Raw genomic sequence first — 22,629 nt, forward strand, 5'->3', positions numbered from 1 at the left:
AGGAACTCTGGAGCTCTGTCAGAGTGACCATCGGGATCTTGGTCACCTCCTTGACCAAGGCCCTTCTCTTCCGATTGCTCAGTTTGGCCGGGTGGCCAGCTCTAGGAAGAGTCTTGGTGGTTCAAACTTCTTTCACTTTAGAATAATGTGCCTCGACACAATCCTGTCTCGGAGCTCTACGGACAGTTCCTTTGATCTCATTGCTTGGTTTTTGCTCTGACATGCACTGTAAACTGTGGGACCTTATATAGAGAAGTGTGTGTCCAATCAATTGAATTTACCACAGGTGGACTCCAATCAAGTTGTAGAAACATCTCAAGGATGATCAGTGGAAACAGGATGCACCTGAGCTCAATTTCGAGTCTCATAGCAAAGGGTCTGAATACTTATGTAAATAATGTATTTCTGTTTTTGATTTTTAATAAATTTGCACAAAAAAAATACAGTTTTTGCTTTGTCATTATGGGGTATTGTGTGTAGATTGCTGAGGATTTGTATTTATTTAATAWATTTTAGAATAAGGCTGTAACTTAAGAAAAAGTCAAGGGGTCTGAATACTTTCTGAAAGCACTGTTGGTACCGGTGCCATTAGACTTTTAGATCAAACTTTGGAGAGGCTGGAGACAACGTTCGCTCTTCCGCATAACACGGTGTCTGCCCGTACTCTCGCTCTCCACGGTAAGCACAGGGAGTTGGCGCAGGTTTCCTACCTGACTTCGCCACACTCCCNCAGGGAGTTGGCGCAGGTTTCCTACCTGACTTCGCCACACTCCCCGAGAGCCCCCCCCCCAAGAAATGTTTGGGGCTGCCTCTCTGGCTTCCAGCCGCGCTTCCGTGCTGCCTCCTCATACCACCGCCTCTCGGCTTTAGCTGCCTCTAGCTCTTCACGAGGGCGGCGATATTCTCCAGATTGTGCCCAGGGTCCTCCGCCGTCCAGAATTTCCTCCCAAGTCCATGAGTCCTACGATCGCTGCTGCTGATGCCTTTTACCACGCTGCTTGGTCCTTTGTTGGTGGGTTATTCTGTCACGATCGTTATATGGTGGAAGAGAGGAGGACCAAGGCGCAGCGTGAGAACAATACATCTTCTATTTATTGAAAACGAAAATGAAGAACACTTAAACAAACTACAAAACAACAAACGAACGAACGTGACGCTATAAACAAATAGTGCAGACACAGGCAACTAACATAGACAATAACCCACGAAATACCCAATGAATATGGCTGCCTAAATATGGTTCCCAATCAGAGACAATGATCAACAGCTGCCTCTAATTGAGAACCAATCTAGGCAGCCATAGACATACAAACACCTAGACTGACACTGCCCCATAAACATACAAAACCCCTAGACAATACAAAACACATGCATCCCCCATGTCACACCCTGACCTAACTAAAATAATAAAGAAAACAAAGATAACTAAGGCCAGGGCGTGACAGGTGGCAAATGTTCACAAAGTTTACCATTGAGTTCAGTTTAGCCACGCACCACTAGTGTACAAAAGAGAGATTGTTTCCACGTCATTGTTTCCACGTCATTTCAACAACCAAAAATGAAATGTGATGAAGTTGAATCAACGTGGAAAACTGATTGGATTTGCAAAAAGTCATCAACGTAAAGAAATGTAGCATTTTTTTTACCAAACTTTTAACCTAAATCTGATGACAAGGTGACCTTTTTGGTTGATTTCACGTTAGTTGGGTCGGCAGGTAGCCTGGCGGGTAGGAGMATTGGGCCAGTAGCCAACAAGGTAAAAATCTGTTGTTCTGCCCCTGAGCAAGGCATTTAACCCCCAACAACAACTTCTCCCCGGGCATCAATGATGTGGATGTCAATTAAGGCAGTCCCCCGCACCTCTCTGATTCAGAGGAGTTGGGTTAAATGCGGAAGAGACATTTCAGTTGAATGCATTCAGTTGTACAACTGATTAGGTATCCCCCTTTTCCATAGTTGACAATTTAACCAAATCAAAACTATATGTTGAAATGACGCCTGTGCCCACTGGGAAGGCTCTTATCACAAATAGAAACAGCAATACTTTGGACTGCAATTAAACGGCTTGACAGAGGAGAACACACTATACAGATTCAAGGATATCTCGTCCTATAAACAGCACCYAGTATTGAAAATGCCGACCTTTAGCAGAAGGAAGAGCTGACCAATACATATCCTATTTCACAGGCTTCCTCCTTCCAGTGATCTGTTTAGGCTCTCTGCTTTGCCTTACTGTCTTTCTGAGGTAATTTCATACCAGTCCCGCCTGACAAAGACCTCAATGTATTCATCTCCCTGAGGAAGCTATTCTTGGAGGTCAATCTTCATTCCTATACGAYCGTTATTCTTTTATTGAGAAAGAATGAATAGCTACTGTTTCAGGCCACATTTAGAAGGAAAACGTGAAAAGCATAAACAGCATAAAGGCTTTTCTTTTTTTTCTCCATTTTAAGTACAGTGCATTTTGTTATGTTACAGCCTTATTCTAAAATGGATTAAATAAACACGAATCCTCAGCAATCTACACACAATATCCCATAATGACAAAGCGAAAACAGGTTTTTAGACATTTTTGCACATTTATTAAAGAAACAGGGAAAAAAACTGAAATACCTTATTTACATAAGTATTCAGACCATTTGCTATGAAACTCGAAATCGAGCTCAGGTGCATCCTGTTTCCATTCAATATACACACAATATCCCATAATGACAAAACAAAAACAGGTTTTTAGCAAATGTATTTTTGCAAATGTATACAAAAGCAAACACTGAAATATCACATTTCATAAGTATTCAGACCCTTTACTCAGTACTTTGCTGAAGCATCTTCTTGGGTATGATGCTACAACCTTGGCACACCTGTATTTGGGGAGCTTCTCCCGTTCTTCTCTCAAGCTCTGTCAGGTTGGATGGGGAGCGTTGCTGCACAGCTATTTTCAGRTCTCTCCAGAGATGTTCGATCAGGTTCAAGTCCGTGCTCTGACTGGGCCACTCAAGGACATTCAGAGACTTGTCCTGAAGGCACTGCTGCGTTGTCTCGGCTGTGTGCTTAAGGTCATTGTCCTGTTGGAAGGTGAACCATCTCCCCAGTCTGAGGTCCTGAGCGCTCTAGAGCAGGTTTTCATCAAGGATCTCTCTCTGTACTTTGCTCCGTTCATCTTTCCCTCGATCCTGACTAGTCTTCCAGTCCCTGCCGCTGAAAAACATTCCCACAGCATGATGCTGCCACCACCATGCTTCACCGTAGAGATAGTACCAGGTTTCCTCCATACGAGACACTTGGCACACATGCGAAAGAGTTCAATCTTGGTTTCATCAGACCAGAGAATCTTGTTTCTCATGGTACGAGAGTCCTTTGAGTGCCTGTTGGCAAACTCCAAGCGGGCTGTCATGTGCCTTTTACTGAGGAGTGGCTTCCGTCTAGCCACTCTACCATAAAGGCTTGATTGTTGGAGTGCTGCAGAGATAGTTGTCCTTCTGGAAGGTTCTCCCTTCTCCACAGAGGAACTCTAGAGCTCTGTCAGAGTGACCGTTGGGTTCTTGGTCACCTCCCTGACCATGGCCCTTCTCCCCCGATTGCTCAGTTTGGCTGGGCGGCCAGCTCTAGGAAGAATCTTGGTGGTTCTAAACTTCTTTCATTTAAGAATTATGGAGGCCACTGCGTTCTTCTGGACCTTCAATGCTGCAGAATTATTTTGGTATCCTTCCCCAAATCTGTGCCTCGACACAATCCTGTCTCGGAGCTCTACTTCCTTTGACCTCATTGCTTGGTTTTTGCTCTGACATGCACTGTCAACTGTGGGACCTTAGATAGACAGGTGTGTGCCTTTCCAAATCATGTCCAATAAATAGAATTTACCACAGGTGGACTCAAATCAAGTTGTAGAAACATCTCAAGGATGATCAATGGAAACAGGATCCACCTGAACTCAATTTCGAGTCTCATAGCAAAGGGTCTGAATACTTATGTAAATAAGATATTTCAGTTTTTTTATTTGGTAATACATTTGCTAAAATGTAAAAAAGAAAAATGTTTGCTTTATCATTATAGGGTATTGTGTGTAGATTGATGAGGGGGGGAATGATTTAATCAATTTTAGAATAAGGCTGTAACGTAACAAAATGTGAAAAAAGTCAAAGGGTCTGAATACTTTCCAAATGCACAGTATGTGCTTTTTAATCCTGAGGAACATACAACATGCTTGTTTTCTTGCACTGAATACTGAACAATCCACTCAAACAAAGCCACTAATCACAGCACTTAAAACAGTACTAAGATTGCATACTAATATCAAACCAAAACCACTCATAAGCTCACATATCACCCACCTGACCCCTTTGTTGTACTACAAATGCCACCAAACAGTACCCAAAACACAGAGAAACTGCATACTGGGAAGACCCTAGAACCAAGCATTATCCTGGCGCTTCTTTCAGGTTAGACCTATTTACAACACAAGTTCCCAACTAAAGAGAACACCGTTTCAGATGAGGCCTTGAGTTCAGTTCAATAATTCAATGTCAAGTTAAAAGAAAGAACAAAGGATACGAGACACTGTGTTTGACATTGGAGGCCATATCAATTCAATTCAATTAAGACAGTGGCTAATTTAATACCACAGCTAAGCAGCTCATGCAGGGCGTTGGAAAATAGAAAAACTGTGTTGCTTTGCATATTTATCAGAACAGGACTGGGGAAAACGAGGGGGAGAGAGCATTTAGACACATATCAGTTGGATCATCACATGCTATATACACTGAGTGTACAAAACATTAGGAACATCTGCTCTTTCAATGACATAGACTGAACAGGTGAATCCACTTGAAAGCTATGATGAACCCTTATTGATGTCACCTGTTAAATCCACTTCAATCAGTGTAGATGAAGGGTAGGAGACAGATTAAATAATTATTTTTAAGCCTTGAGACAATTGAGACATGGATTGTGTATGTGTGCCATTCAGAGGGTGAATGGGGAAGACAAATTGTTCAAGTGCCTTTGAACGGGGTATGGGGGGTATGGTGGTAGATGCCAGGCCCACTGGTTTGAGTGTGTCAAGAACTGCAACGCTGCTGGGTTTTTCACGCTCAACAGTTTCCTGTGTTTATCAAGAATGATCCACCAACCAAAGGATATCCAGCCAACGGCAGGACAGTGGTCGAAATCGGTAATTGATGAAAAAGGACAAAGGAGGCTGACACGAATTGTGCAGAGCAACAGACGGGATACAGTTAGTGAACTGACGGTCCAATACAACATTGGTGCCCAAAGACCAATAAGAGAATGCACAACTCATCATACCTTGACACAAATGGGGCATGCCAGCTGATGACCTTACGGAGTTCCAATTCTTTCAGCAAAAAACAAGAAACTGCAGTTGCAGTGGGCTAAGGAACGAAAACACACTGGAGAATTGGAAAAGCATTGCTTGGTCTGATGAATCCCGGTTCCTGCTGTTTCACACTGATGGGAGGACCACGGTATGGAGAAAACCACATGAGTACATGCATCCATCATGCCACATGTCAACATTACAGGCTGGTGGTGGTGGTGTGATGGTGTTGGGTGTTTTCATGCACACATTGGGCCCATTGAAAAAAGTGAAACAACGTTTGAATGCCACAGGATATTTGAACATAATTGCCAATCAGGTGCATCCCTTCATGGCAGCAGTGTATCCATCTGCAAAAAAAATGTTCAGCAGGATAATGCCCCATACCACAATGCTAGGATTGTCCAGGGATGGTTCCACGAACATGAAGGTGAATTCAGCTTACTGCAGTGGCCTACCCAGTCACCAGCTCTCAATCCAATTGAGCATCTGTGGGATGAGATGAAACAAGATATTTGGAGTTGAGATCTACTACCAGCCAACTTGACACAACTATGCGAAATATTGGAGTCAACATGGGCCAGCATCCCTGTGGAACGCTTCAGACACTTTGTAGAGTCCATGCCCCGACGAATTGAGTCTGTTCTGAGGGCAAAAGGGTTTGCAACTCAAATTTAGGAAGATGTTCCTAATGTTTTGTACACTCAGTGTACATTATAAAGCCATTGGTCCAGGCACAACTCATAGGCAATAGGCTATCTCAATTGCCTGTCTTGATAACCAATCTCAGTACTGATACAGTAGCCTCGTGCTTCTTGCTATCTTACCTGGTATCTCACCCAGTATCTCACTCGGTATCTCACCCAGTAACTCACCAGGTATCTCACCCGGTATCTCACCCGATATCTCACTCGGTATTTCACCCAGTAACTCACCAGGTATCTCACCCGGTATCGCACTTGGTATTTCACCCAGTAACTCACCAGGTATCTCACCCAGTAACTCACCAGGTATCTCACCCGGTATCTCACTCGGTATCTCACCCAGTAACTCACCAGGTATCTCACCCAGTAACTCACCAGGTATCTCACCTGGTATCTCACTCGGTATCTCACCCAGTAACTCACCAGGTATCTCACCCGGTATCTCACTCGGTATCTCATCCGGTATCTCACTCGGTATCTCATCCGGTATCTCACCCAGTATCACCTCTGTAGTGACATTACAATGTCTTCATGGTGAAGAGACTGTCAGGTTTGATGAGTATCTCAGTGCTTCTAATGTCAATCTATCGGTCATCCTTCACCCATGTCAAAGAGATGTATAGCTACATCAGACCTTGTAAAGAAGAGAAACTAAGACAAAACACTTTTTCAAGTGCTGGTGGTAGGAGATTCCATTTTGAACTATTTACACACATTTATAAGCATTAAAACTATTTAAGTATCACTGTACAAGTATTTAAGCTGCTGTCACAACATCTCCCCCTACTACTGCACTAAGCCCTTTCCTTCATTCATTCTAACCTGTATTTCTCTGAGTCCTCTGCTCCTAATTTTACACCATCCTCCTGTGGCTTGTCTGTGTTGGAGGTCAGCCAACAATAACCAGTGACCTTAAATTCACTGTAACTAATAAACTGGATTCAGGAAGACCATACTCTCTTTAACAGACAGGAAATCCAAATTAGGGTTTCTCCTAGGGTTCAATGTTCATCGTGATCAGCAGCTTTCTTTTGACCCCCCCTGCAGAATATTTACTTAAACTAGCTGTGCAACAACATGGGGTGCTCACTCACTATTAAATCTAGGGCACAGGAGTGTTCAACACAAAACAGACAGCAGTGGCAGATTTAAAAATAAAAGATTAAATGCCTGTGGGATGAAAACATAAAATAACTCCCTCTGTCTCAAACGCACGCTAGCATGCACACACAACCGCACACACAGGCACGCACCCAACCACAATATCACACACAYACACACACACACAAACAAACCTGTGGCATACATAAACCCCAATGTAAGATGCATTTGTTTGTAAACCCGTCTATCTGATAGATATTCCATTCAATATCCTCAATCAGAGATGTTCTCTTCTCATCCATGAATTTAGAGTAGTGTGTACCTCTAGTCTATTCATGGCGTCCTTTTTGTACTCCTCTCACAATGGTGCTTAGGGACTAACACACAGTACAGAATGGGAGAGATCTGAGGATAGACGCAAAATGAAAACATACTGACAAATACAACACCTGTCTGTCTATAGATGGCAGTCTCAGTAAAGGGCGCTCCCTAAGGAGTGAAGTAGGGAACGTTCAGTTGAACCTCAAATGAACACAGTATGGCATGGGGCAAGTAAGCAGTGTTATTTAGCCGTCCAGTACTCCTAGGAAGAAGAATGCAACAACAGATTCCTTAAAAGTCTGCCGGGAAGCATATCACTCCTCAGTGAGATCAACGATGAGCTCTCATTACCAGGCAGATAGCTCACTTTTAGATAGAGAGAGAGAATGAAAGAAAATGGGATAAAAGGAGAAAGGAAAGTAAAAAAAAAAAAGCGGGAAGACCAGGAAATAAAGGAAGGACTGGCTGTTTTTCTGATGAAGCAGTGAACTGATAAAGAGGAGGAGAGGTGTGGTTCTGTGTTTTGCGAGGTCACAGTATGGTAACTTAAGGCGAAACCGATCGGTATTTGGTGAGTGTGTATGTGTGCGTGAGAGAGAGAGAGAGAGAGAGAGAGGGGGGAGAGAGAGAGAGCGAGAGAGAGTGTGTATATATATGAGTCTCTAGTGTGTGGGTGGGTGGTATTGTGCTGATTCAGTAGGGATGGGTGAAGGTGACCCTCCCTCCACTCCTACCGCATCCCTCCCTGCATCACCTGATCACAAGGATACCACCACCAGGGCCTTTTCAGGGCCTTATTGACATTTCCAAAATTATTGCTGTGCAATTGTTATTTCACAAGCTGATATGTCATTAAATTAATTTGTCCGCCAATTTGAGTATATATTTTTTTACATCTGCACACTTAGCAAACATTTATCTAATCAAAGTATGCTATAGTATGTCTATCACATTGTACGGCCAGACGTGCTATACTTGAGACAATAGACAGTGAGTGCTACAGCTACAGAATTCCAATGCAGTAACAGAGAGCAAAGGTTCGGTCCACAGACGGGGGGAGTGTCTGTGTAGCCCGGCCCTGTCAAGGGTAAACTGACGCACATCTTCCCTCTGCAGCCTCCTCCTCCTTAACCACACCTTAAACCCCTGTCATGAAAATGCATGAGTGTGAAGGGCACAACATGCACATCATTACAGAATCAACAACTTCCTGGTGACATACACTAATACTACACAAGAGCATGTCACTTCCCACTTAATCTGCTATTCCGTTATTAGCTAGTTAGTGGAAAAATGTTAGTGGATAAATGAAAACAGATGGCAAACAGCCAAAGATATTTCAGGTTAATGACAGCTGGTTAAGATTGTGTGAAAGAATGGATAGAAAACGGGGGAAGAACAGAAGGAGATAAGGTCCTGCAGTACATACCTACACGTACGCTACGGTCACAAAACGCAGGCCTCCTTACTGTCCCTAGAATTTCTAAGCAAACAGCTGGAGGCAGGGCTTTCTCCTATAGAGCTCCATTTTTATGGAATGGTCTGCCTATCCATGTGAGAGACACACAAACTCGGTCTCAACCTTTAAGTCTTTATTGAAGACTCATCTCTTCAGTAGGTCCTATGATTGAGTGTAGTCTGGCCCTGTGGTGTGAAGGTGAACGGAAAGACACTGGAGCGACGAACCACCCTTGCTGTCTCTGCCTGGCCGGTTCCCCTCTCTCCACTGGGATTCTCTGCCTCTAACCCTATTACGGGGGCTGAGTCACTGCCTTACTGGTGCTCTTCCATGCCGTTCCTAGGAGGGGTGCGTCACTTGAGTGGGTTGAGTCACTGACGTGATCTTCCTGTCCGGGTTGGCGCCCCCCTCGGGTTCGTGCTGTGGGGGATATCTTCGTGGGCTATATTTCGCCTTGTCTCAGGGTAGTAGGTTGGTGGCTGAAGATATCCCTCTAGTGGTGTGGGGGCTGTGCTTTGGCAAAGTGGGTGGGGTTATATCCTGCCTGTTTGGCCCTGTCTGAGGGTATCGCCACAGTGTCTCCTGACCACTCCTGTCTCAGCCTCCAGTATTTATGCTGCAATAGTTTATGTGTCGGGGGGCTAGGGTCAGTCTGTTATATCTGGAGTATTTCTCCTGTCTTATCCGGTGTCCTGTGTGAATTTATGTATGCTCCCTCTAATTCTCTCTATATTTCTCTCTTTCTCTCTCTCTCTCTTTCTCTCTTCTCTCAGAGGACCTGAGCTCTAAGACCATGCCTCAGGACTTCCTGGCCTGATGACTCCTTGCTGTCCCCAGTCCACCTGGTCATGCTGCTGCTCCAGTTTCAACTGTTCTGCCTGCGGCTGTGGAACCCTGACCTGTTCACTGGACGTGCTACCTTGTCCCAGACCTGCTGTTTTGGACTCTCTCTACCGCACCTGCTGTCTCTAACACTGAATGACCAGCTATGAAAAGCCAACTGACATTTACCCCTGAGGTGCTGACCTGTTGCACCCTCTACAACCACTGTGCTTATTATTATCTGACCCTGCTGGTCATCTATGAATGTTTGAACATCTTGGCCATGTTCTGTTATAATCTCCACCCGGCACCGCCAGAAGCGAACTGGCCACTCCTCAGAGCCTGGTTCCTCTCTAGGTTTCTTCCTAGGTTCCAGCCTTTCTAGGGAGTTTTTCCTAGCCACCGAGCTTCAGCATCTGCATTGCTTGCTGTTTGRGGTTTTAGGCTGGGTTTCTGTACAGAACTTTGTGACATTGGCTAATGTAAAAAGGGCTTTATAAATACATTTGATTGATTGATTGATTCCACAAACAAGATCCTGAAAAGTCAATACTCAAGACCTGCGGTCCTGTATGGCTCAGATGGTAGAGCATGGCACTTGCAATGCTAGGGTTGTGGGTTTGATTCCCACGGGGGACCAGTACAAATGAAAATGTATGCACTCACTACTGTAAGTTGCTCTGGATAAGAGTGTCTGCAAAATGACTAAAATGTAATTAAAAAATAAATAAAAATTGGTAAACTTGGGGGTTTGAGAAGATGAGAGGGAAAGATCAGGTCTCTCTGGGATACAGTGTTTGTCAAAGTATGGGGGACAGTGTTCTCAAAGCACAAGTGTCTGGGATAGCGCCGCATGGCTCTGATTCTCTTGGACTTAATTAATGATTCATAATACCACTATAACCTTGACTGCTCCTAGAACCCAAAGCATTGCTCAGTGTGAAGTCAGGCTCTCACAAGCAGGGACACACCCTACATACCAATTGACAGTGAAGCACACACAATAACACAAAGGCTTTCTTACAGATAATAAAGGACATCTGCACACATCATTTCATCAACAACATACAAGCTGTTTGTCAAGCACAATAGATGTTGTAGGCATGAAATATGTCAACGCTGTATCTATGTAAACACTCATTGAACATATGCTCTACTGTTACAGTAGACAAACGTATAATACACTTTTGTCATTATTACCTTTTACATTTTTGTTTGGGTATAAAACAGAATCCAACAATAAAATGAAAGTATATTTCTTAGCATGTTGAGACTGTCTTAATTATAGAAACACAAATAACACTTACTTCTTAGAAAAGAATTAGGCTATGCCTAACAAGTACTTTATGGTGAAAAAAATCACATTCCGACTATACTGTAATAACAAAACGTTAAAGTACCTAAACAAAATGAAAAGCTACAGCCTACGGGTCAACTTTGACCAGTCAACTGATACCTTTATCAATACGATCTCCCCTCCCTTATCTCTGTCTCACGAGCCCACACTCTCACAATACGTAATATTTAGGTAAAAATACTGACCTGCCTTGGCGCTGACATACACACATTCTTTTCAAGCAATTTAGCCGTTCAAAGAGGAGCCGTTTAAACGCGTCTATATACATTGACCCGACCAAAACTACACTTGACCCCAACGGTCACTGAATTGAATATGACAAAATAAATGCCAAATAGTTTTCTATTCTACATGAATTCAATACAAGCTATTTGAAATCGGACTAACGCGCGTTTATTGACAGCTGTTATCGACAGTTTCTGCAGACACTCAGACCCAATGTGCACGCCAGACAGAGTATTTGGACACTGTAGTGGAGACTTGTGTGTCATGAACAACGAGGATGCTCTACAGCTGAGCACGAGACCCGCGATGATCTGACAGACGAAAAAAAAACTGTCAGACGAAACATCTGACAGGTTTACTCTAAATTAAGAGCCTGAGCTGGTAGGCTATACACCGGGCTGTTGTTAATTATGATAATGGGTACATTGCATGGGTGTTTTAATTTATTATGGGGCTATCCCATTGGGAACACACTGGTTGAATCAATGTTGGTTCCACGTAATTTCTACGTGAAATAGACGTTGAATTGACGTAGGTGTACAGTGGCATATTACTTATTTGTTACGGGATAACACACGAACCCGGTCCAGACACTGACGCTCACCTTCATAATATCCTGCTTTCTTCTAGGCATATTCCTTAGCTTTTTATCTTCTTTTGATATATCAGTGTGGTTATAGACTTTCAAACGATTTTTACACTGTAGTTGAGACCATTAATGTAAAGAACAGACACGGCGACGAAATTGGTTTTATCTGGACAGAGGTGTTACGGAATTGCAGATGAGATGCTGTCAGAGCGCGATACCCATGGCTTGAGGCAATTGAACAAGTCAAAATTGCATGCTATGTTTGGCATAATGTTGTCGGTCACAAAAAGCTGGGGGGAAAACCGTGATGAAGCAAATGAGTAAAAGGGATGTGGGGCATGGAGGGGAGGGGATGAAAATGGGGGGAAAGAACCGCCCCTAGAGAAAGTGGTGTACAGTATTATACACTTTATTTCGTTTGTCTGATGCGCTCGTCTTTCAGCATTAGGCTACTTTGACATGAGTACACACACAGTACGATGTAGTTGAAGTAATGCACCATACACAGAACTTTCATTGGATTAACTCAGGTTGGACATAAAATCGTTAAAGTTTATTCTAATATAAATACAACATATATGAAAGGAAAATAGACTACAGCCAACAACAACAAAAACTGTTTGCATGTGCAATAAACCCGCCTCTAATAATATTCCCTAAAACGAAGGCATTAGCCGATTGCATTTTGGGAAATGTAGTGTCTTCACGGATCCATCAAGTCGCTGTCGGTGCATATAAAACTATATTGCCCAAAGCTTTCTGTTCTTGTCTCCTCTCGTACATTGCAAACATGGCGTCGTCGCAACATGAACAATACTGCAGTAATGTTGATACTTCAACATCTAGTGTTCAACAGCAAGTAGATAGAAAAGCAGGGGCTATATCTTTTGGTTTTAGCAAAACTTTAAGTAAATTTAAATCTACTCGGGATGAAGCTATAGATGCAGATGAGCGAGATTATTTAACCGGAGTCGATGGGAAAGAATTGCTAAGGTAAGAAATCTAGCTTTCTTCTAACGTTGGTGTCTAAATACAGTTCCATTAGGTACGTATTGTTGCCAAGGTAGCTAATAACTTTACTAGTCTGTGTTGAATAAACATGTTGCTGCCCCTTCATGTATTAGTTTGTTAGCTATGTATTAGCTACACTTGTTTGAACCTGGTGCGATCTTCTTCTCCATGTGGTTTTCCGGCAGACTAGACGCTTTGTTGCGTATTGCTGCCTTTCACAGTTCGGAAAGTGAATTGCACATTTTGTTCACAAAAATTGGAAATGGGGGGGTGGATAAATTGCACCTCCATCTAACCCTAAATATATACCACTATTCCCCCATTTGGGCTCCCGAGTGGCGCAGCGGTCTAAGGTACTGCATCTCAGTGCAAGAGGTGTCACTACAGTCCCTGGTTCGAATCCAGGCTGCATCACACCTGGCCGTGATTGGGAGTACCAACTGCCAGCCTCATTAAATAGTACCCGCAAAACACCAGTCTCAATGTCAACAGTGAAGAGGCGATTCTGGGATGCTGGCCTTCTAGGCAGAGTTCCTCTGTCCAGTGTCTGTGTTTCCCCCCCATATCATCTTAATATTTTCTTCTTATTGGCTAGTCTGAGATATGGCTTTTTCTTTGCAACTCTGCCTAGAAGGCCAGCATCCCGGAGTCACCGCTTCACTGTTGATGCTGAAACTGGTGTTTTGCAGGTACTATTTAATGTTGAGGATTTGTGATTTGTGAGGCATCTGTTTCTCAAACTAGACACTCTAATATACTTGTCATCTTGCTCAGTTGTGCACCAGGGCCTCCCACTCCTCTTTCTATTCTGGTTAGGGCCAGTTTACGCAATTCTGTGAAGGGAGTAGTACACAGCGTTGTACGAGATCTTGAGTTTCTTGGCAATTTCTCGCATGGAATAGCCTTCATTTCTCAGCACAAAAATAGACTGATGCGTTTCAGAAGAAAGGGAAAACTGGGCTATGAGATTACTAGCTAGTATGCAAGGCTAACAGCCAGCAGACCACACCAGGCGGGTGGGCAGTAGAGTAAAGAGCGGGTATTGAGGGGCCTTCATATTGCGAGGAATGACAGATGACGAGATGATGCGAGGCAGAAAGAAGGGCGCTAGGTACAAACCGTACAAATCTAAGTCCACGCAACACAAACCAAGTACTTTGTCCTGCTTCGCTCTCCAGAGCAGAGCGCCGCTGAAAGGAGTGATAGCTGGGGTGGGTTTGATTGTTGAGGTGGATCAACTGAAGTTGAGGATCCCCGGTGTCTGTGATGCACGCCGTTTGGTGCAACGCAGACCTGGTGGTGAGACTGAGACTGAGGAGACCGTGTCCTTCTGAGTTTTGATGCATTGTGTTCACTGGATAAAGTCATGCTAAGGTACTGTATATAAATTATCCTGTGAGAACCTTTGTTCCGAACCCACTACGGTGTTTCAAGTTTATGGTCATGTTGCAGCAATATGTACAGTACCAGTCAAAAGGGCTAGGCATGGGCTAGTGGGAATTTCCACAATATCTCTTAGACCAGTCATTAAATCAGTGAAGGAAAGTGAACAAGGGCACACACTGGGGGAAAGGAGAGATAATTGGGACATAGCCCTTGTATAGCTAATTGTTGTCTAGTTAGTAAATGCTTTCTACCTCTGTCTCTTTTGTCTGTCGTAGTACCAAGCCTGTGGAGAAGCCGAAGGAGCTGATCATTCCACTCATCCAAAGGAACCGCTGGTGCAGCAGGCAGGAAAACAAAGCTGGCCTGGTCCAGGGGCAAGGTGATGGAGGAGGGGTTAAAGCCAAAACACAACCCCCCTCTCAGGAGCAGGACTCAGTGGAATCACAGGCTGTCAAAGAAATTATTGAAGGTTTGTGTTTGTCAGCTTCAGTTACTACTTCAGTGAAAAAAGCCTCTGAGAAATGATCCTAATGTTGTGAATCCACAGGGTATAGTCGGTTAGCACTCTTTCAACGTCACATCTATCTTTCAGAATCCCAGAGGCAGCTTGACCAGTGGAAAAATGGGGACCAGGCAGACCCCAACCTCACCATCCCCCTGCTGATGCAGAACCAGGCTCCACAGGGGTTTGAGGATGGAGACCACATCAAGGTGGACTTGCGACCAGAGTCTGTAAGTATGGGTTAAAGGTCAGAGAAACCTTATCTGTGACTGCCTGATTCTTGTTGTTTGGGTCTTAGGTCTTTTCTCATTGGGCTGTAAAGTAACTTCAATGTGTTTTCACAGCAAATGTTATGTGTGAAATCGAATTAGGGAAGGCAACTTTTACAGCGGGAGATTGAAAATTGGTTCAGTTCGTGAGAGAGAAGTTGATTCATAAACAGCGATGGAAAGTTATGATAAGAGTGAGTGAGCGAGATGGATTACCAAGAGTGTGTGTAAGTCAGGTCAACAGAGTGTGTACGATGACAGCGGGATGTGGACTGACCAGTTTAACTGGGACTGAAGCCATAGACTGTGTGAAAGTGCTGACCGCAGGATATTTACACACTTCAGATCTGACAGCGTCTTAAGAACTAGATGACACTTGCTCACCCTCCTTCTCCCTAGAGACCAAGAGTCATCTTCCTTTGTGCATCTCTTCCTCATCACCCCTCCCACCGCCCACATCTGTCTTGACTGTAGAAATGCGGAAGGGGTTGGCTCATTCCACCTCTGGCTCACTTTCATGCTTCTCCCCCCATTAGAGTGATCCCAGCTTCTCCTAGAGTAGACAGAGCCCACAAGGGAGCTATTGATGAGCATGGCCACTGGGACAGAGAGTACCCACATTAATGGCAGCAGCATCTCTCTACACTGCTGTGATGTGGTTGGTGACATCAGTCAGCCTGGACTGGCTGAGTCTGTGAGCATTGAGCCAAAGGATTGTATAAGAACAACATTGGCATCAACTTTTATTGTGTATGGAGTCCGGACGTACACAAGCATTTATCAGTCTATGGAAGCACTGTCTGGCAGGCTGACATAAATGACAATCAGATGTACAGAGCCTTAGACTGTACCAATGGGTGTGTAAAGAGTGATTTAAAATGTTCTCCCTTTCTGGGACTGCATCAAGACTGATGTGTTTCTGATCAGTTGCTGTATGTTCAGTCCACAGAGGCAGACTATGACAGTGTTCCTGTCGAGGCGTACGGGTTAGCCATGCTGAAGGGGATGGGCTGGAAGGCAGGAGAGGGAATTGGACGGACCTTCAAACAGTGAGTATTCTCTCTCATGGTCAGTCTTCAAATAAAATTGTATTTGTCTCGTGCTTCGTAAACAACTGGTGTAGACTAACAGGGAAATGCTTACTTATAGGTCCTTTTCTAACAATGCGGAGTTAACCATAAAAAAATATACATTACCAGTCAAAGGTTTGGACACCTACTCATTCCAGGGTTTTTCTTTATTTTGACCATTTTATACATTGTAGAATAATAGTGAAGACATCCAAACTATGAAATAACACATATGGAATCATGTAGTAACCAAAAAAAGTGTTAAACAAATCCAAATATATTTGAGATTCTTCAAAGTAGCCACCCTTTGCCTTGATGACGGCTTTGCACACTCTTGGTATTCTCTCAACCAGCTTCACCTGGAATGCTTTTCCAACAGTCTTTAAGGAGTTCCCACATATGCTGAGCACTTCTTGGCTGCTTTTCCTTCACTCTGCTGTCCAACTCATCCCAAACCATCTGAATTGGGTTGAGGTCGTGTGATTGTGGAGGCCAGGTCATCTGATGGAGCACCATCACTCTCCTTCTTGATCAAATAGCCCTTACCCAGCCTGGAGGTGTGTGTTTGTCCTGTTGAAAAACAAATGATAGTTCCACTAAGCACAAACCAGATGGAATGGCGTATCACTGCAGAATGCTGTGGTGGCCATGCTGGTTGAGTGTGCCTTGAATTGTAAATAAATCGCAGACAGTGTCACCAGCAAAGCACCCCCACACATCACACCAACTCCTCCAGGCTTCACAGTGGGAACCACACATGCGGAGATCATTCGTTCACCTACACTGCGTCTCACAAAGACACTGCGGTCATCTAACCAAAGGACAGATTTCCACCGGTCTAATGTCCATCGCTCGTGTTTCTTGGCCCAAGCAAGTCTTCTTCTTATTGGTGTCCTTTAGTAGTGGTTTCTTTGCAGAAATCCGACCATGAAGGCCTGATTCACACAGTCTCCTCTGAACAGTTGATGTTGAGCTGTGTCTGTTACTTGAACTCTGTGAAAAATGTTTTTGGGATGCAATCTGAAGTGCAGTTAACTCTAATGAACTTATCCTCTGCAGCAGAGGTAACTCTGGGTCTTCCTTTTCTGTGGCGGTCCTCATGAGAGCCAGTTTCCTCATAGCGCTTGATAATTTTTGCGACTGCACTTGAAGAAACGTTCAAAGTTCTTGACATTTTCCGGATTGACTGACCTTCATGTCTGAAAGTAATGATGGACTGTCGTTTCTCTGTGCTTATTTGAGCTGTTTTTGCCATAATATGGACTTCGTCTTTTAACAAATAGAGCTATCCTCTGTATACCACCTCTACCTTGTCTCAAATGCATTAAGAAGGAAAGAAATTCCACAAATTAACTTTTAACAAGGCAAAYCTGTTAATTGAAATGCATTCCAGGTGACTACCTCATTAAGATGGCTGAGAGAATGCCAAGAGTGCAAAGCTGTCATCAAGGCAAAGGGTGACTACTTTGCAGATTCTCAAATGTACAATATATTTTGATTTGTTTAACACTTTTTTGGTTACTATATGATTCCATTTGTGTTATTTCATAGTTTGGATGTCTTCACTATTATTCTACAATGTAGAAAATAGTCAAAATAAAGAGAAACCCTGGAATGAGTAATTGTCTAAACTTTTGACTGGTACTGTGTGTGTGTGTATTTATTTATTATAAATTGTTGTTAATGCCTTTTTAGAACCAGGTTGCACTGTCTGCTTTATTTATAATGTCAATAGTGTCCATGCTTRTTGCATCAGTATTTTTTTTCTCTTTTTCTTTCTCTAGAGATGTGAAGCCTATAGAGCACCAGCTGAGGCCTAAGGGTCTTGGTCTGGGAGCTGATCGCTCTTCCATAAGAGACCTGGAGCCCAGTGGGCCCCGGAGGCCCCCCAAGCCAGGCGATGAGCGGAAGGAGGAGACCCTCATCCTGGGGCCTGGAGGCCATGTGCTGGTTGAGTCTGGAGCACACAAGGACCTTTACGGGAAGGTGAGATATCTGACTTTGTGTCTGGAGTGTCTGAAACCACAGAAAGCAACAGCAATTTCCTGAGACCATGACATTGTGGTATATCACTGTCTAGTAGGCAATATGCTGTGTCATAGTTGTTCTCGTTTGATGCCTTATTTGAAAAGAGCAAGACAATTAGCTTCACTTTGCTAAAATGTTATTGCCCCTCTACTTGTGCATTTTCACAGGGATTGACTGTTTTGTCTCACCCTCCTTCTCACACCCCTCCCATTACCGTACCATTCTTGTTACAGATCGAAGGGGTTGATCCCGACAATGCACGAGTAGTGGTCAAGCTCGCAATTGGTAGCAAGACAGTGACAATCAGTCAATATGCACTGAAACTGGTTGACCGCACAGAATATGACAAAAACTGCAAAGACCTCAGTAAGTCTGTCTGCTGACATCATTTTCCTTTTGTGAATGCTCTATGAAATGACATTGAACCTGTTCTCAGTAAAATACTGGACAAATTGAGCAAACAGGGAGTCATGGAAATTATCTTTCTGTCATTATTTCCAATATTATTGTCTTTGCAATATTGTGAGATACCCCCTCTACATAAGCTGGAAGGTTCCAGACAAGAAGGGCAAAAAATGTCTGTTGAGTGATGAGCTGAGCTCTCTAGCTAACTGACATTTGAGCCGCTGTGTGAAAAGGAGCAATCTGGCCATATCCATTTAAACCAAAAACAGCCATGCTGTTACTACTTCTATTATCAGTAATCAGACAGACCTGTTCCAAAAGTGGAGGGAGATTCACACATCAGGAATGCCAGTCAAATAATACTGGTGCTCATGTGTTTATGCACAGGCTTATTTGTTATTGCTGAACAGGTAAATGTGTATCAGCACTATTATTATCGATGATGCAGATCAGACTACTTGATAATGCTTATGCAACTGTTTAATGGAGCCCCTGTAATACGATCTTTCTTCAAAACAGGTCGCCTCAGCAGGGCCCACAAAGAAAAGGAGAAAGAGAAGGAACGGCAGAGACGGGAAGAGAAGGAGAAAGAAAGGAATAATGAAGATGAGAGGAAGAAAGGTAGATCTTCTGAGAGGGACAGAGATGGAGGGAAAGACCAAAGAAAAAGGAAACATCGGGATTCAAGTCAGGACAGGTGGAGTATCCTGAAAATATTTGATGTTGGAAGTGTAATATTTATATTAAATACAAGAGGATAACGTATATGACTTGGATTAGTTTATTTTGTAATATAGTACTCGTTCATAGAAATACAAATATGAAGCAATTATTTACCCACGCCATTTAATTTGTTAAAGGTGCAATATGCAGAAATCGCTCCGCCATTTCCTGGTTGCTAAAATTCTAATAGTTTGCCTAATTTCAGTTTGACAAAACAAGCAATAGATTGTGTAGAGAATCATTGTACCATCTAAACCACTGTGAAATGTATTTTCATTAAACCAAAAATATTGTACTTTCAGCTGTTTGAAACTGGTGTACAAAACCGAAAGTATAATGCGAAAACTAAACTTAAGACCTGAAAGCATAGAAATAAAACATATCTACCGTTTCTTAGACTTGCTTTCAATTAATGAAAGATCTATAACTCACATTTCTATATGAATTTGGTCAGGTCGCCCAAAAAGTTACATATTGCAGCTTTTAACAAATAATGAAAAGGTATGGGTAGATTGCTTCAGATTTGTAATGTAATTTTTTCTTGATCTTCACATATCACCTTTTCCTTCTCTCCTCAGAGAGAAGCCTATGGCGAAGCTACCCCCTGCTTCTCCCCCCTGGCTCCAGAGAGACCTGAAAGTTCGCTTTGTAGATAAAGCTTTCAAAGGGGGAAGATACTACAATTCAAAGGTACTAACACAAGGGGCACTAGTACACAAATCATTGCCTATTGACACTTTACAGCCCACAACAGTTCTGTTGTCGATCATTAGAATCAGTTTAATTAACATCCAATGTTTGTTTCTTGTAGATGCGAATAGAGGATGTCTTGACGCCAAACATCTGTGTGTGTCGTACTGAGGAAGGCAGATTCTTAGATGGTGAGTTCACGAGTCTTCGGTTTACTGCTGAATTACATTCTACTCACTCCAACCCATATGCTTTTAAATGGTATTCCCTCTACGCACCAATTTTTTTTACTCAATGATGCCCTTGTCTTTATGATAATGTAGATGTTAAACAGACAATGCTAGAGACCATTGTGCCAAAGAGTGACTCGGAGGACATAATGGTTGTACTCGGTGAACACAGAGGGCAGGTGAGTGGATGAGTTGGCTGGCTCATCGTAATCATTTTGCCTGTAAAATATCCATGCGGATTTCTGTTTCATAGCTTTCATTACTGATTGGATTGAAGGGCTACAAAATTGGGAATGTTTAAGTACATATTTGAAAGGGTCCGTTGTCAATTACGTGGTGTTTCAGGTGGGCCGCATCCTCCAGAGGGACAGAGACCGAAGCAGAGCCATGGTGCAGCTGGACAGATATGAGGAGAAAGTCTTCACCCTGGACTATGACTCCATCTGCCATTATGTAGGAGGGGGAGATCACTGACCCCCTCTGGTCTTACCAGCTCAACCAGTGATGCAGTGGTAAAAAAAAAAAAATGTGTGAAGTAACGTTCCCTGTACTTTCAATGCATTTCCCCATGTTAGGTGGGTAAACGCTCGTGCACAAGTGTGTAAACGGTGTTTACCCTCCACTACAACACTGATGTCAACATGCCCCAACGTCCTCTTAGTGGATATGTAATGTCTACATTTTACACTTTGTCATAAAATGCAAGATTCTCTATGTACACTGAGTAACTTGTCATATTGTACCTTTTTTAATAAAATCATGTCCAAAGCCATTTTATTGTGCTTTGTCCCGACTCAAATGTGGCAATAACACTAATGGCAAAATCATGTTAGCCATACTACAATATTCTGAATTATGCCATTTTTATATTTACTAGGTTTCCTGCAATAGCATTGCACAAAGCCTCTCTCCAAAGGAAAAAAGCCAGTTCAAGTCAAAAGAAATTACAAAAAGAGTAATTTATTTAGAAATGACACTCATCTGATGATCATTGAAAACAAAAAGGTAGCCTGCAGGTAACATCTGAGCAATACAAAAATGAGTAATATTTATACATGTACTGAAGCACATGACAACTTGTTTTCGTCTCACCGGATAAGCTTCGTCAGGAGTCTCACATTCCATGCTGTGTATGGATTGAGAATAGAATGGTAACTTCAGAGACTTCATCCAAACGTAGAAGACGAGCACACAGTTCTGTTTCCCTCAGTTTGAAGCCCTGTGGTCAGTCGTCATCATAATCACTGGGGGGGCTTTTTATTGGCAGCGTTGGCCCTGAGTACAGCTCCAGGGCTGGGGTACGGACGCTGCTGGAACAAAGGCCCTGATGCCGTGGTGTCTGCCCCAGTCTTCGCCTCATTGCGCTTGGGCAAGCCAGTGGACCAATTGCCCCTGTGGGAAGGAAAATAAATCTTAGATACATACAGAGCGGGGGGAAAGAGTGGCGATGAATGACCACTGGTTGGGTCAGTGGCCTTACTTGGGAGCATCGGAATAAGCACTGGGATCCATTGGGTCCATCTCCTCATCCTTCCTCCCTGAAAGAGTTTACAGAGATCTGTTAGCAAGTGTATACAATTCATTACATTTGTTTATGCTTGCAATATTTGTTTTGAGCAAGAAATGCAACATCCCTCCAGAGGAAGGTTATGAATCTTTACCTCCTCGCTTGTTCTTGCTATAAGGGGCAGTGTCTTCTCTTCTCTGCATCCGTCTGTCTCTCTCCCTCCCATCATTCCTTTCCATTTCCGGTTCTCTCTCTGTCCTCTCCAACTTCTGCTGTAAGACAGAAAAACAGAATATTGGGGTTAATGAATGTCAATCAAATCCATCCTAAATATTGAGTGAATACATAAAACAGTCTCCTACTGGGTGGTCATGCTAGGACTCATCTTACCCCTCAACATCTTGGCAGCTTTGGTTATCATAGATGTAGGGTCGGTTGGGGACAGCCAGGCAACCAGGTCAGATTCCACATTCCAGTAGTATGGCAGACCACTGAGGATACAAAATACATGGAATCTTAGTCAGTCTACGAGCAAAAATAAATCACTCCATCATAGCTGTTGTCTAGTAGCCATACCCAATGGGTTTTGTACAATTTACAGATTTAGTAGAGAATCTGAAAGAGTGCTTACCAAATAGGGTCAAATACTTTGTACCAGTTGAGGTAAATTCTCACGAGCAGTGGCCTCATAATCTAAATTGTTGTCGTCGTAGTCCTCAGCAATGATTTCCACATCTATAGACAAGTAGTGCCGGTAAATGACAGATAGCTAGCTAACGTTTTCAGTGAGTATAAATGAGATTGTTTGKAACAGTTTGTTGCCATACCTTCATCTGAGTGCTTAAGAATCCCTCTTTTAGCGAGGCGAGCCAGTAACGCCGGGGGCAGAGGCATC

The 22,629-nt window shown here is 43.2% G+C and overlaps 2 protein-coding genes and 1 pseudogene across 2 annotated transcripts; 1 reads left to right on the forward strand and 2 right to left on the reverse strand.

The window, feature by feature from the left end:
* LOC139028044 (membrane-associated guanylate kinase, WW and PDZ domain-containing protein 2-like) overlaps positions 1-11,367 on the reverse strand; it is a 50,533-nt pseudogene extending 39,166 nt beyond the window's left edge.
* Positions 11,368-12,663: 1,296 nt separating this feature from the next.
* Positions 12,664-20,999, forward strand: LOC111966659 (G-patch domain and KOW motifs-containing protein). The gene is made up of 11 exons (XM_023991517.2): positions 12,664-12,906; positions 14,586-14,779; positions 14,903-15,042; positions 16,024-16,130; positions 17,936-18,137; positions 18,413-18,545; positions 19,104-19,281; positions 19,886-19,997; positions 20,119-20,188; positions 20,321-20,406; positions 20,573-20,999. Exons 1-11 carry the CDS (start codon positions 12,704-12,706, stop codon positions 20,699-20,701), a joined length of 1,554 nt encoding a protein of 517 aa, XP_023847285.1. The 5' UTR covers positions 12,664-12,703; the 3' UTR covers positions 20,702-20,999.
* Positions 21,000-21,167: 168 nt separating this feature from the next.
* Positions 21,168-22,629, reverse strand: LOC111966680 (polyglutamine-binding protein 1-like). Its single transcript, XM_070444334.1, is given in 7 exon segments — positions 21,168-21,619; positions 21,708-21,765; positions 21,889-22,006; positions 22,096-22,225; positions 22,366-22,395; positions 22,397-22,469; positions 22,562-22,629. Coding segments are annotated over 7 exon segments (627 nt in total). The 5' UTR covers position 22,629; the 3' UTR covers positions 21,168-21,468.

This window comes from Salvelinus sp. IW2-2015, linkage group LG7 (genome assembly GCF_002910315.2).
Source record: "Salvelinus sp. IW2-2015 linkage group LG7, ASM291031v2, whole genome shotgun sequence".
NCBI lineage: Eukaryota > Metazoa > Chordata > Actinopteri > Salmoniformes > Salmonidae > Salvelinus > Salvelinus sp. IW2-2015.

Coding starts and splice junctions, on each gene's coding strand:
- LOC111966659 (XM_023991517.2), top strand. CDS start 12,704: ATGGCGTCGTCGCAACATGAACAATACTGCAGTAATGTTGATACTTCA. Junction 14,780..14,902: donor TGTCAAAGAAATTATTGAAG/GTTTGTGTTTGT, acceptor TCTATCTTTCAG/AATCCCAGAGGCAGCTTGAC. Junction 19,282..19,885: donor CGGGATTCAAGTCAGGACAG/GTGGAGTATCCT, acceptor TTCTCTCCTCAG/AGAGAAGCCTATGGCGAAGC.